We start from the raw sequence: 16023 nt of genomic DNA, 5'->3' as shown, positions 1-16023 counted from the left end.
TAAAATATTATTTTGCATTGTGGTGAAATTTTTATATTTTTTGTCTCCCTTGTCTTTCTGGTCTGTACTGTGGTTTCTCTTCAGAGCATTGTGAACCAGTGGGCTGACTGCTGGGCTGGCACTCAGGAGACCTGCCTTCTATTCCCAGCTCTGCCACTCTCCTGATGTGTAACCTTGGGCAAATCACTTTTCTTCTCTGTGGTTCATTTTCCCCATCTGTACAATAGGAATAATGATACTGACCTTTGTCAAATGCTTTGCTATTTACAGAAGAAAAGTGCTATGTAAGAGCTAGATGGTGGTGTTACTGTTGTTGTTGTTGTTGTTGTTGTTGTTATGTATTATTATTTGATTAATTGACCTGTCTGTCTTGTTTTTGATCAAATATCGTCATGTATTTTGTAATTCATTGAGTCTCAACTTTTTCCGTACTGGGATTGCCTCTTCCATACCAGAACCATGCTCCTATCTAGCTGGGATCTGGGCAGGGCTCTCCTTCAATTTAGCAATATGGAAGGGCAATGCAGTTGTGATCCCTCACCCCACTGGTAACTGACAACCCTCAGCCAGCCCTGATTGAGAACCTCTGCTATAATCAGCTCTCTAAGAATTTGTTTTGTTTGATAAATGTCTCTGTTCAAGATGGCTGCTAGTCATTCATTTTGATATTGTGCTGGTGTGTTAGGGTGTTCCCACTGACTGTCAAACCAAAGTTGCTACAGAAAACTTTGCTTTTCCAATTTCTCACACCTCTCCAAGGGCTTGATCTAGTGTCTGTCAAAGTCAATAGACTCCCATCATCTTCAGTGGATTAGGTATGAAGTGAAGAATTGAAACATACTACTAAGGTTTCTCAGTGTGTGAATCAGTGTTGGTAGTTCGCTACACCTATATTGCATGGGCCCACATTCACGTGGCTTGGTCTCCTACCAGAGGAGGTACTGAACTTTCACCTTAAACTACTCTCTTTCTTGGCACGTACTCTAACATTCTGAACCCTCTGAACAGCTTCAGACAGCTGTCTTTTATCATCTTAGAAATCAGCCTACCAGAGAGATGCTTCTTCCTCCAAATGTGAATTTCCTGCCAAAATCTACACCTGCTTGGGTCCAGAAAGTCCTAAACCAATTATATAAATAGGACACAACTTCAACGTTTGCTATCTAAGAGCTCTGCATAACTCTAATCAGGCACTTTTATGCCATTGGGATGGACAGAGTTCCAGTTCTTGCTCCTAACCTTACAGGACCATGAGATTACAACCTTGAGAGTTGTGACATTTCTAGGTGTAGGAAAGTTATTTTCAGTTCTCTTCAGAGATTTTTATGGTTTCCTGAGAGATCTGTATAGTTGAACTCATGGTAACTAACACATGAGTTTAAAGGTGGAGTGGTACAGAAAAAATCCCAAAAATTCTTTTAATTCTCTCTCTCAAATAATCCTAAAATACCTTTTTTTAATACTTGTGATGTACAAAATACATCATAGTGAAGCATGGGATAAAAATTTTATTGGCACTCATTTTGGAATGGCTTTACCATTCATGCATAATATGCCCATTCCACTCATTTGTACTATCCAATCCTGTGTTCCTATATACTGCATGCTGCTTTGCAAACAAATTAAAAAGGTGCATCCCTGTTCTGAGAAGCGTACAATCTATGGCCTAATCATGTGAGCTGTCCTCTTGACTTCAGAGGGGCTATTTGCAGAGGCAAGCACTGAAAGTGTTTGCAGGATCAGGCCCTTTATTACATGGGACACAGCAAGAGATGCCAAAAAAGACGGTGGAGGAGGGAGTGCAGGGTAAGTTTAAAAAGCACAAGGACTATGAGTAAATTATAATATGCTTTCATTATGTACTACTTCTTAGTTCCTTAATTTGTGTGTGTGTAGTTTATAGGAACAGTAGTTTTACAAATGTAAGGGTAGGGGAATGATACCACTTAAGTGCATTGTGCTTAGGAAATTTTTAGTCAATTTTGGCCAGTATTTGCTTGCATTTCATTTTGTCTATGTTCAAGCAGCAGGATGATTTGGCTTTAAACTGCTATCTTTGAGGGGATTTAAGTTAAGATGTTACTGAGGCAAGCTGTTAATATAACTTTGACATTCCTGTTGCATTCCCCAAGTCTGGGGCCTGTTCTAGTTCCCATTGAAGTTAATGGTATAATTCCCATTGACTTCCAAGGGAGCAGGATCATGCCCACCGTGATATGAATTAGCTGAAAATATTAGACTTGCTATTATGTTAAAATAAACAAAACAAAACCACCCACCATATGGTCAACTTAATATTCAATGATTATATCTTCAAGGAAAAAATTGAAATGGCACATTTTAGGGTGGAAAGTGTCTTACGCTGAATTGTGTTAAAATCTGATATTTGCCAGACGATTTCATTAACCAGGTATTGTTCACAAGCTTTCAGAGAGGCAGTGTCATCTCTATCTAGAGCTAACACGTTCTCCTGAGGGAGGATCAGGGACTCTCTATAAATAGCTCCATGATTATGAATATGAGAGGATTAGAGAACTAAGTAAAGCAATAATGTTAATGTCCTTAATGAAAACAAAAGAGAAGAGTCCCAGACAATATTTGCCATGAACAAAGGTCAATATCATTCAATAAATACAGCAGTCTCCTGTTTTGGCTGTAAATGAAAATGAAACCTCTTTGTACCAGCATATGTTAATGTCATGGAGAGTTGAGCCCAAAGTCAACTGAGGTCAAAAGTTGCTGCAAGCTAAGGTTTTGTGACTCAGTACTGTGTTGTCAATACCTTGCAATGTACTGGCTAGGGTTCATCACAATCTTTTGTAAAGGGAAGGAAGATATTTAAAGGAATTATCTCTTTAAATTCTGTTCTTTTAAATACTAAGCTGGTCCAAACTATGGTTGAGGTTAATGAGCTGGAATATTGGCCAGCCAATAAGGAGCTGAGATCAATTAACTAATTTCACTTTAAACTAGACAAAAGAACAAGTACTTGTGGCACCTTAGAGAATAACAAATTTATTTGGGCATAAGCTTTCGTGGGCTAAAACCCACTTCATCAGATGCCTAGAGTGGAAAATACAGGGAAGAGTCCCAGACAATATTTGCCATGAACAAAGGTCAATATCATTCAATAAATACAGCAGTCTCCTGTTTTGGCTGTAAATGAAAATGAAACCTCTTTGTACCAGCATATGTTAATGTCATGGAGAGTAGAGCTCAAAGTCAACTGAGGTCAAAAGTTGCTGCAAGCTAAGGTTTTGTGACTCAGTACAGTAGGAAGATTCATCTATCTATACACAAAGAACATGAAAAGATGGGGGTTCCCATACCAACTCTAATGAGACAAATCAATTAAGGTGGGCTATTATCAGCAGGAGGGAAAAAAACTTTTATAGTGGTAATCAGGATAGCCCATTTCAAACAATTGACAAGGATGTGTGAGTAACAGTAGGAGGGAAAATTAGCATGGAGAAATAGTCTTTATTCAGGCCTAATCTGATGGTGTCCAGTTTGAAAATTAATTCCAGTTCTGCAGTTTCTCATTGGATTCTGGTTTTGAAGGTTTTTTGTTGAAGAATTGCCACTTTTAGGTCTGTAATTGAGTATCCAGGGAAATTGAAGTGCTCTCTGACTGGTTTTTGAATGTTATAATTCTTGACGTCTGATTTGTATCTATTTATTCTTTTGTGTAGAGACTGTCCAGTTTGGCCAATGTACATGGCAGAGGGGCATTGCTGGCACATGATGGCATATATCACATTGGTAGATGTGCAGGTGAATGAGCCCCTGATGGTGTAGCTGATGTCATTAGGTCCTAAAGTGGTGTCCCTTCTACATACAAGTGGTGTCCTACTGTATTTCCCACTCCATGCATCTGATGAAGTGGGTTTTGCCCACAAAAGCTTATGCCCAAATAAATTTGTTAGTCTCTAAGGTGCCACAAGTACTCCTCATTCTTTTTGCTGATACAGGCTACTGTGGCTACCACTCTGAAACTTTAAACTAGGTCTGTCAAGTGATTAAAAAAAATCATGATTAATTGCGCTGTTGAATAATAATAATAGAATACCATTTATTTAAATATTTTGGATGTTTTCTACATTTTTAAATATATCTATTTCAATTACAACACAAAATACTACGTGTACAGTGCTCACTTTATTTTTATTACAAATATATTTGCACTGTAAAAAACAAAAGAAATAGCATTTTTAAATTCCCCTAATACAAGTGCAATGTCTTTAGCATGGAAGTTGAACTTACAAATGTAGAACCATGTACAAAAAATAACTGCACTCAAAAACAAAACAATGTAAAACTTTCGAGCCTACAAGTCCACTCAGTCCTACTAATTGTTCAGCCAATCGCTCAAACAAGTTTGTTTACATTTTCAGACAATAATGCTGCCACTTTATTGTTTACTATGTCACCTGAAGTATGCCCATTCATGCTTCAAGCACCATTCCAGAGGACACGTGCCCATGCTGATGACAGGTTTTGCTTGATAATGATCCAAAGCAGTATGGACCAACACATATTCATTTTCATCTTCTGAGTCAGATGCCACCAACAGAAGGTTGATTTTTATATATTTATTTATTTATAAATAGTTAATTACATAGTTTATGTAATTACATATATAGTTTATATATTTATTTATTTATAAATAGTTTATTACACTAAACAGTTAGTCTACAGTCCATTCATTTATTTTGCAGTTTGGGTTCTGTAGTTTTTGCATCTGAATGTTGCTCTTTTAAGACTTCTGAGAGCATGCTTCACACCTCATCCCACTCAGATTTTGGAAGGCACTTCAGATTCTTAAACCTTGGGTTGAGTCCTGTAGCTATCTTTGGAAATCTCAGATTGGTACCTTTGTGTTTTGTCAAATCTGCAGTGAAAGTGTTGTTAAAATGAATAACGTGCTGGGTCATCATCCGAGACTGCTATAATATGAAATATATGTCCAAGTGTGGGTAAAACAGAGCAGGCAATGTACAATTCTCCCCCAAGAAGTTCACTCACAAATTTAACTAATGCGTTATTTTTTGAATGAGCATCATCAGCATGGAAGCATGTCCTCTGGAATGGTGGCCGAAGCATGAAGGGGCATATGAATGTTTAGCATATCTGGCATATAAATATCTTTCTTTCAGGTGACGTAAATAAAAGGTGGGCAACATTATCTCCTGTAAATGTAAACAAACTTCTTTGTCTTAGCGAGTGGCTGAAGAAGTAGTAGGACTGAGTGGACTTGTAGGCTCTAAAGTTTTACATTGTTTTGTTTTTGAGTGCAATCATGTAACAAAAAAAATCTACATTTGTAAATTACACTTTCACAATAAAGAGATTGTATTACAGTAAAATACTGTTTCTTTTTATCATTTTTACAGTGCAAATACTTGTATTAAAATAATATAAAGTGAGCACTGTACACTTTGTATTCTGTGTTGTAATTTAAATCATTATATTTAAAAATGTAGAAAAAATCCAAAAATATTTAATAAATTTCAATTGGTATTCTATTGTTTAACAGTGCGATTAAAATAGTGATTAATCATGATGATTTTTTTCAATCACAATTAATTTTTTTGAGTTAATCACATGAGTTAACTGTGATTAATCAACAGCCCTACTTTCAACTTAACTTTTAAAAAGAACAAGCTGGATCTACAGGATAGTCCTAGCCACACAGCCCTCCAGACCGGGTATAAAACAATTACCTTTATTATTCCCTTTATTTTCCTTACATACAAAGCAACCATCTATCTTCAGCCCAAATTGACTTTTATTTTAGATGAAAGAAAACAAAGCCAATTTTTCATGAGTGATTCTCCTCTATCTAGGCTGCCGCAACTCTCAGAACAAACTGGTTGCTGCCTTTGCACGCAGAATTCCAGCAATTTACAGTTGTGGAACTCTGAAAACAAAAGCATCAGTGTCTTAGCTACTTACACTACAAATTTTAAAATTCCTTCTACTGCTTATTATGTCTTATTTACCAGCTAGCTCAGTGTGAGTACTTGTATGTAGAAGGCATGATAACTCAAACCTCTTTCCGCCCCACTTATGTGGAAGCTATGTGGGAACTCTGCCCTGCATGACCAGAAGAAAGGAGTGAAGAGTTAGAACAGTTAGTCTACAGTATTTATTCCCCCCCCATGACAATGCAAAAAAAGAGCAGCAATCACTCCTCTTCCACTTTGCAGAGGTGGGTTGGTTGTTGGAAAACTGTGGTGTCCATTGCTGGTAGTACAGGTCAGCTAGGTGCATGGGCAAGAGTAGAAGAACCCACATAGAGCCTGAAATCAATAGGGTTTTCCTTGTCTGAATCCAGGCTACTAGGGCATATGGCCACGATTCCCAATTTGCTCCACAAGCCATCTCCTGTGGAGACAGTGTGGCAGATTGGAGGCTTTGAAAGAAATGTGTGTTTCAGAGGCTGAACTCCCTTTGGGCTGTTTGAAGCTCAAGAAGAGTACATCGGCCTTGATCAGCTGCTCCATTCTTCCCGTTTTTGTGCTAGGGATGAAAGTGTAAAGAAACTGGAAAAAAAATAGGGCAGTCAGAAGTTTGGAGAAGTGAAGAACATATGGAATGGGAGAGCTACTTCATGTTATCAAGTTCTCCTTTTAAAATCACTCTGTTTTCCATTGGAAGCACTAGTAATGCCTTATAGGGTTAGAGGTTTATGGTCAGAAAAGTAGGATGCTTGGTTGTCAGGAGTCTGGCAAAACTAGAGAACTATTATGCTTGAACTCAAAACATTTCTAACCACCTAATAAATTATTTTTCAGCCATAGTGGTGCATCAGCACAGTAATTAATGATTAGTCACAAGTGCTTGGAAAGAAACTGCACTGATGACTAATTTGTGTATCTAAAACCTCTTATCAAAACAAAATATTGGCTGTAGCCGGTGTGGATTACATTTGCTATAAAGGGGTGAACTTCGGCATGTAGAAAACAAGCACCAGCTCTATCAATAGTGTGCTGAGTGCTACATGGCTCTGGTAACAGATAAAAGATGGTGGGGGAAAAACATCAGGAGATTAGGTCTCCTTAAATCAAAATGACACTCTAACATCATTTGTTTAAAATCTATGTAATACAAACCAACGCAGTTATCATTGATGAACAGTATCAGGAACGTATCACCACATTTCCAAAATTATGGCTTGGAGTTGCCCTGACATTCTCAAGCTCTGAAAGAGACCACCTTGCTTTTCTCTTGCACCCAGAAATGGTGGTAGCACCCTCCAGAGAAAGATGTGTGGCCATCCTTTCTCAGCTTGAATGTTGGGTCAGCCCAGTGAAAGGCCTTTGAGAGAACTAAAGGGGGAAAAAAGGAAATCCTAGAAGATCTCTCCAGAAATATTTAAAATATTGCTTGATCTCAACTCAGTTTGTGCATACAGTAGAACCTCAGACATCTTGGGAATGGAGGTTGTTTGTAACTCTGAAATGTTTGTAATTCTAAACAAATGTGACCTAAACCTTATAACATGTAGGACACTGACCCCCCAAAAAGGACAGAACAAACAATAGAAGGGAAAACTTGAAATGAAGTTGTCTTTTCCATATGTAAAGTTTCTGTAATAGTTATGATATCCATTATACATGATATGATAGTACCTGCTTTTTGTAGAATGAAGTACACTTAGTTCAATTATCTTTATTTTAATCTAACTTGTGATCAGGTTCATTTGTGTGAGAGCCTCTGAAACGTTCACAGAAATGAACATATCTTATGAGGCAATCAGAACAATCAAATTCTCATATTTCATTAAATTTTAGAAGTCAGGATCATGCTGTAGCTGATTTTTACTTTGATGTCTCATATGTAGGTTGCACTACATTAAGCAGAACAAATTAGAAGTGTCCTCAATCAAGATATAATTGCTTAGTTCTCAAAATGTGGTGATGGAAATGTATATTGATGATCTTTGGATTCATATGTTAGGATCAACAGGAACAACTGACCCATTATTCAGCCCAAGCATATAATAGTCTCATTTTTTGTTCCAAGAATCCCTTTTTCTCCCCTCTCTCTATTCATGTGCAAACTGTAAAGAGTGTTCCATTATCTGCATATATAGAATCTGTTATATAATAGAACCCCATTGTGCTCGGTGCTGTACAAACGCGGAACAAAAAGAAAGCCCCTGCCCCAAGGAGCTTACAATCTATGTAGTCAGGAAATATTTTTAAATCAATGTATTACATTGAGCCTGAAAACATTTCTAGCCCACATTCGGAGAGACTTCAGTTTAGTAATGGCTGAGTCTTGGAATGAGAGAAGATCAACTGAATGAGAAAAAGGAAGAGTGAGTGTGCTACAGCCATAGTGGGTGTTAGTGAGAGTGGCTGAGCAGCCAGGTCAGGACTGAGTCCTAACTCTTTAAAAAATAATTGGCAAATAGAGCATCTGAAAGAGTATGATGTCCATTAACAGAATGATCAAAGAGACTGAGAAAAAGATTGAGACATGCAAGCTGTGGAATAATTGTACAGTTTACATCAGACATTTATTTGTTGGATGATATCCAAATAGTATAATCAAAACATTCACTGTATAAAGGCTTTCTGTATATTTTACAGGAGGGGAAACAAAACAGCTTGCACTTCAGTTTGTGGTTTGTATTGTTTAGCATAAACCTTCCATAAACGCGCACAAACTCAATTTTTTATGCATTCAGTACGGGCTTGAGAGTTTTTTGTGTCCTACACAAACTAGAAAATGTATAACCTTCACAGTAAATAGTGCCTAAATATTGTACTGACCCCAATACTTAGCTGTTCTCGAGTTAACCTCCTGATCTGTATGTATGGTACAGCCATCTTGATTTCATTGTTGCTTATCTTTTAATCTTATTTGTCTGTATTAGCAGGATTAAAATAAAAAACATACATCTCACCTCTTCCCAAGAAACTCACTTTGAAAACCTGTGTTAAAGGAATACACTGCAAACCCATCCTCCTCACTATAGAGTAAAGAGAAATTATCTATCAGGTTTTCTCCTGCATGATTGGGCCCCTAAAGGATCTTTGTTTTAAAATTATTTAACTTGGTCAGGGTTGTCCTTAGAAAATATTACCTCCTAGAGTCCAAAGATTTTTTTTATTTTGGAAAACAGCTTCATCCTGCATCTGAAAATTTAACAATCATAACAAAACAGCTATTACAGTAAAAACAAAACAATACTGAATAAATCCGTCTGTGCTCCCTAAGGTGGAAAGTGATGCAATGGAGATAACACTAGACAGTCATTTTTAACTACTTCCTTGATACACCCTGTTGTGCTAGGTAGGAGAACTCCAATCAGTAAAACTATTGTTGTAAACTTATATATGCAAAATGCAAAAACACTTCGAATGAAAAACAGCTGAGATTTTGGATGTGACAATGGCAGAAATTCAGCAGTTGCAATTCAGCCCTCTTATAGATTCACAGGCTTGGAAGGGACCTCAAAAGTCATCTAGTCTAAGCCCCTGCCACGATGCAGGATCTGTTGTGTCTAAACCAGCCAAGACAGATGGCTAACATCCAGCCTCCTTTTGGGAACCTCCAGTGAAGGAGCTTCCATGACCTCCCTAGCCAGTGTCTTCTGTTGTCCTACTGTTCTTACAGTTTGGAAGTTTTTCCTGAGATTTAATCTAAATCTGCTATACCCAGATGTGTAAAGATAACATCCCCATAGCATTTTCATCATAGGGGAGTACTGGGGGAATGGTACCTCTTTGCAAAGGCAAGATTGCAATGGTGGCCACTGATATGTTGTATTAGTGCTTATCATGTTTATTTGCATGCATTACCTTTCCTGTGGAAGCCAGAATTTTTGATTTCCATTTGTGTGTACTAAAGCTCACACTTAATATGGTGTACTGTTAACAATATTTTAGGAATTAGTCTAAAGTGTCAGGTGTTGGATATCTTAAAGTTAGCCTCCCACCTCCGTATTTGGGCATCTAAATAAAAGTGGCCTGATTTTCAAAGGTACTGAGCACCTCCAGTTCCTATTTAAACTGGTAAAACAAATGTGTTCTTTTCATGAAAATCAGGCCATTTTGCGTCAGTGCCCAAATCCAGAATTAGCCACCTAACTTTAGGCACCCACACAGGTTTGAAATTTTGGGGCATAACTTCCATTTTGTCTTTGGTTGAGGGAAGGAAAAGAGAGTGATTGACTAGATATGGATGTAAAAGTCTAATAAAAGAACAGATATGTTAAAGGTGCAGCTTGAACAGGCACCCTGGATTGGATCCAGAGTCACTCCTCTCAGTATAGGCATCTCTTCTCTAGTTTGTATTTGACTGTCTGATGCAGGATTCAAAACTGGGATATGTAGTAATTGAACTGGAGACAAGGAATTTTGTTTAAATGTGAGATGCTCCACGTGTACACATGTGATCCTGAGCCCCCTCTCCTTAATAATAATTTTAAACTAGAAGTAGCACGATGCACAATTTTCAGACATTGAACATATGTCTAAAGTGTTTTCAAATGTTAAGGTGCTTAGGGACAGATGTTCAGATGTAGGTGTATGCACACCAGTATTAGAGGTGTGTATTGCAAAATCAGGTATTTGCACGCATATGGTCAGTTGACTGGCCATGTGTAAGTACCTGATTTGCATGCACACATCTACAATTGGCATACACAAACCTCTCCGTGGCTCTCGCATAGACTATCTGTTCCTCTAGAATGAGGGGGTGGGTCTGGGGAAAGTTTGAAGTTCTAAAGAAACAAAATCCATACAGCTTTTGAAGTTATTCTAACACAAAACAGCATCCAGAAACTGCTTGTTCCTTTTTTGATAAACCAAAACCCCTAGACAAAACTTTATCAGCTGAGTGAATAAGAAAAATTGGGGCATTACAATGAAACTTGAATAAGTTTGTGCTTTAAAATGGGACCTTTTCTGTTTCCATAGTGCCTTGGATTTGTAATTAGTGTCTTCCTTAAAATAGAAACTGAACCCAGAGCAGCGTGTGTGTGAGGCCTGGGTCAGCGGCTAACCTCCTAGAGCCCAGCCAGCAGCAGCGATTGGCAGATGTTGCTGTCAGTCAGTGGCAGGAGCTGAGTGTTTCTAAGGGCAGTTGGGGGGGTGGAGCTGAAGGGAAGAGGGCGAAGGAGAGGAGCTGCAGGTGCTGTAGCTGTGACTCCGGTGAAGCCGGAGCAGTGATGCAGCCACCGCCCCCGGTGCTGAGCAGAAATGAGATTTTGCGCTAGGGTGAGTGTTTTCCAGTGAGATTCTGATTCACTTTTTAATCATTTGAGACCCCAGAGGCCGCCCAGGGCCAGCCTGGAGCATGACCCCAAGCGGCTGGCAGGGTGCGGTGCTGCTGCCGAGCTGAGCAGGGAGTGTGACCGCGCTGCCTTGCCCCCGGGCTGTGTGTCCTTCCCAGCGGGGGCAGGTTGGGTCTCGCCCGCACGCGCTCCGGCCTGGCCCGGCTCCAGCCGCAGCTCGGACTTTTCCGAGACTTTTCGCCGCGCCGCAGCTGACCCCGCGCGCTCTCTTCTCTCCCCACTAGCCCTGAGGCGCTCGGCCGGGGCCGGCCGGCCGGCGGCAGCGGAGAAGCAGCGAGCGGACAGGGAGCAGGCAGGCGCCTTCCGTGCAGAGCCGCTTGCCCCCCGCCCCCAGCCGGTGCCCGGGCGGGGAGATGCTGGCGCGGGCTGCGGCCCCAGGGAAGGAGTCTGCCTACGCCCCTCGCGCACCGTAGCCCAGCACTCGCCCCTCCGAGAAGCGCGGGGCCCGGGTAGCCTGGGCTGCGGCGGCGGGATGGTGGATGTGTTCAGCGGGCGGCCCCTGCTCACGCGGGACGGGCACGCCGTGGATCCCGAGGAGGTTTTGCAGAACAAGATCGTGGGCTTGTACTTCTCGGCCGGCTGGTGCTCCCCGTGCCGGGACTTCACCCCGGTCCTGTGCGACTTCTACAGCGAGCTGCTGGAGGGCGCCCGCCCGCCGGCCCCCTTCGAGGTCGTCTTCATCTCGTCCGACCGCAGCCCCGAGGAGATGGCCGAGTACATGCACGACATGCACGGGGACTGGCTGGCGCTGCCCTTCCACGACCCCTACAAGCAGTGAGTGTTGGGGGGGTGGGGGGCAGCAGCAGCCTCTTACCGCAGGCTGGGAGCCCGCTGCTCCGGGGGGGCTACGCGATCCGGGGGTGGGATGGCCAGGACCACAGCCGTTGCTATTCCCTAGACCAGGTGCTTCGGACTAGAACGTGCCAAGTTTTCCCCCAGACTCTAGAGTTCCACTGGCTGAAGGTGTAAGTGCCTCTAGTGCCCAAAGCACCTAGACCCCGCCACAGTCTGGTGGCGCCCGGGCTGCAGAACTCCAGAGCTGGCACCTGGGTCCCGCTGGATCCCAGCCAACCTTGGGCCCACAATTCTAAGGTGGAAATCTAGACTAACTTTCCCTGAAACCTGTCCCTCTTCCAACTTGCACCAATGAACCCCTGACCATACTGCACCCTGGCACCACTGCACCAGATCCAATACCTAGACCCTGCTGGATCAGGCCAGTGTTTGCTTTTGGCCCCCAGTTCTTCCACATAAATAGAGAAGAAGAGTAGATGCTCCAGCACTCCCATTGTACCAGGACCTGTGAAAAAGAGCTCTGTGTAGCTAGAAAGCTTGTCTCTCTCATCTACCAAAGTTGGTCCAATAAAAGGTCACCCACCTTGTTTCTAGGAAAAAAAAAAACCTTTTGCCATGATGAAAACTGGTAAACAGCAAGGGGCCGTAAGGTTTCCCCTAGGGTCCTGTACTGTTTTACGTATTTATTAACTGCCTGGAAAGGGGAGTGAGCAGTGAGGTAGCAAACTTTGCAGGTGAGACAGTTATTTAGATTATTCCAGTCCAGAGAAGAGTGAGAGGAATGGAAGAGAGACATAAACAAGTTAGGTGGCTGGACAGCATGATGAAGTTCATTATAGACAAGTGTAAGGTACAGCATATCGGAGGGAAAAGTTGGAAGTGGTGTGCTTTACAGGGTTGTAAACTAATTGTATCAAGGGAGGAAAGTGACGTAGGTATGACTGTAACCAGCTCAATTTAAACAAACAAAAATTTCCCATGAAAAATAATCCATTGGAAATGTATCTGTCTTTGTTGTCCCAATTTGTAGCAATTTTCCACCTAGTGAAACTGAGGGTGCACTAACCTGTTTAGTTACAAGGAAAGGAAATTCAGAAAAATCGGTGTTGTTTTTAAGGAAGTCTTTGGTAACATTTTGTAATGTTTGCTGGAGTGTGGCAGTACTCCTGTTTTTTTTGGAGTGTGGCAGTGATCTTTTATAGTTAGCTTGCAAGTCTGATGATTGATGTTGCTTTGATTAGTTGGCTTACTCCTGTCATGACAGGGTGCATTGATTTAAATCAAAGCAATTTAAATAATCAATTTTAAACATGATTTAAATCAGAAAGCAGGAAAACTTGTTTTAAATACTCAATTTTAATTGTGTTTTGCATTTGTACTTTTATAGTTATTTTCCTAAAGAAACGCTTATTTTCATTATTTGGTAACCATTAAAACATATTATTTAAACTGAATATAACATTTATGCTAAATTTGGTCCTCCTTTTTGCTAGCCAGGAGGATACACTACATCTATACACATTTATTTAAGCAATTGTATAGCTTAATTTATTTTTATTCAGGTTAATAATTTTTATATTTTTATGATGTCATAAAATGGTGAATGATGCATTTCTTATTAGATTAATTTTTTACTTTTGATTTGTGTTAAGATCTATTTGGGTGGAAATTCAAATTCAGTTATGCACAAAAATAAGCATTTAAAATTTGATTAAATAAAACTACTTTAAAAATGCTGGATACATTTAAAAAAGTTTATCAACATGTTTTACATTTAAAAGTAGCAGATTTAGTAAACAAAGGAAATATTATCTGCAGTTAATTAATTGACCTGATTGTTTCATGTCACCATTTCCATCAAGATTCTAGAACTAATAGTTCTTGCCTCTCACATGCCTAATTAAAATATATGGAGATATACCTATCTCATAGAAATGGAAGGGACCCTGAAAGGTCATTGAGTCTAGTTTCCTGCCTTCACTAGCAGGACCAAATACTGATTTTGCCCCAGATCCCAAAGTGGCCCCCTCAAGGATTGAACTCACAACTCTGTGTTTAGTAAACCACTGAGCTATCCCTCCCCCCACTAAGGTCTTTCTTTTTGAAAGTGCCCGAGAGCTTTAATGTTTCTGTATTAAAGCTAGCAATACCACAAGACACCACACTTAGACGGTTTTAAGTATAACAAGTAATTGAAATTGAAATTGGAGTGAATTCTGAGAGCTGAAATCATGTAGAGTATTACACCAATTATATATTTTAACTGTTAACACAGTTTTTAAAAACAAAAATGACAGGTTAGCTCTGTTAGGACTTCTGAGAGAAAGATTTCTCTAAATTTTAATACTCTGTCTAATCCCGACTCTCACATGCTGAATAGACAGGCAGGTTGGATGGTGAACTTGCAAGACGGCAGGGAACAGTCAATGACAAAACTCTTTGTGGGTTTTGCTCTGAGTAGGTCTAATGGACGTAGTGCCTAAAACTATGTTGACAGCTGGTGGGTTGTGTCTATAAAGGCTCCCAACATTGTGAACAGTGAGTAGCAATAATGGGATGGGTATATAAAAGAAAACATCCCTTCTATATGTTGGGATTCCCTCTGAGACCTTTTCCACTTGGCTTATCTGAAACACCTCGTCCAGTTCTGGGAAAACACTTGATCCAGTTCTCTGGAATCCAAAAACTAGGTTTGAATCTGGCCTTGTCTCTGAGGCTTTTTATTTGGTATTTCATAAAGCTACACCTGAGGTGATCAGGCTCAGGTGTAGGGGGGTGGGTAAATCAGAATAGACACAGATTCTGAAACAGATTAAACACATGCTTTACATGCTTTATGATTGGCTTACTAATTTTGTGAACCAATCTCCGTATAGATCATGAGCTATCCATGTGCTACAAAGTGTGATAGAAAGCAAAGCAAAGCTGCAAGCTTATCACACAGTACTCCTCTTCTTAATATTTCTTTATGCACCAGCTACATATTATTTTTGAAGCCACTTGTGAATTCATGCTTTGTTCATTGTTAACCCCTGTTTCCTTTCTTCTGTTTTCTTTCATTGTTCATGCAAGGCCTACACCATAGAAAACACAATTGTTGTGCAGTAGCTGCAGTAAGACCCTGAAACAGGATTTCCTCTTCACCCCTTTCTCCATGGGATAGCGGTGAATTCTTTTCTCCTTTTCCTCATTTACTTTCTCAGAGCAGAAGGGGAGGGGTATTGTTACTATTCTATGAATGCAACATCAAAACTGATCTGGTAGATGAATTGTGGCATTCCAATAGCATTAGCATAGTGGCTTATAGAGAAGCCAAGGGTCACTGTAAGCAGAGTGAAGCAAAAGTCTATTGAAATTAATTGAATGATTTGAACTATAGGCAGAAATTTGCTAGAATAGAATTCATACAAAGAAAGTTCCACTCTTGATTAAGCATAGAATACCTGAATTGTTGGTGAATAGTAATTTGATGGTCTACTCTGTGTGCATAAATGGATGATCTTATTTGCATAGCTAGGCTATATTTAGAGGGGACAGTGTCCTTCTTTTCTCTCTCCCCTCTTTTGTTTGTTTGTTACACCCACTTGTAGGCTCTTGTCCTACATTAGACTGTAAACTCTTTGAGTCAGGGACTATCTTTCTATATGTTAATACAATGTCCAGCACAATCATAGGCACAGTTTCTAATCTGCCAGGGAGTGCTCCCCCCGGCTCCATCCAGGCCACGTCCCCACTCCACCCCTTCCCCCAAGGTCCCACCCTGCTTCTTCCCACCGGCCTCTTCCCCTCCCAATTCCGCCCTCGAGTGCCCTCGCTCCTTCCTCCCTCCCCGCAACCCCTCCTGACACCGCAAAACAGCAAATCCACAGCGGGCGGTAGGCGCTGGGAGGGAGGGGGAGGCGCTGATCGGGCCTGCT

At 40.6% G+C, this 16023-nt stretch overlaps 1 protein-coding gene across 2 annotated transcripts in view; it reads left to right on the top strand.

Moving 5' to 3' along the window:
• The window catches only part of NXNL2 (nucleoredoxin like 2), a 35657-nt gene that overhangs the window by 6988 nt on the left and 12646 nt on the right, over nt 1–16023 (top strand). Inside the window, exons 1-2 of one of the 2 annotated variants that reach the window (XM_045020195.1) lie at nt 11091–11234; nt 11536–12085. In XM_045020195.1, coding sequence (XP_044876130.1) covers nt 11784–12085 — 302 coding nt within the window. In that variant the 5' untranslated portion in view covers nt 11091–11234; nt 11536–11783. Of the gene's footprint in view, nt 1–11090; nt 11235–11535; nt 12086–16023 lie in introns of those variants that run through there. The other variant, XM_045020196.1, reaches the window with a different exon arrangement.

The sequence above is a fragment of the Mauremys mutica genome, chromosome 6 (genome assembly GCF_020497125.1).
Source record: "Mauremys mutica isolate MM-2020 ecotype Southern chromosome 6, ASM2049712v1, whole genome shotgun sequence".
In the NCBI taxonomy this organism is placed as follows: domain Eukaryota; kingdom Metazoa; phylum Chordata; order Testudines; family Geoemydidae; genus Mauremys; species Mauremys mutica.
Note: the sequence above shows the minus strand (reverse complement) of the source record. Positions and strands in the feature narration are given on the sequence as shown.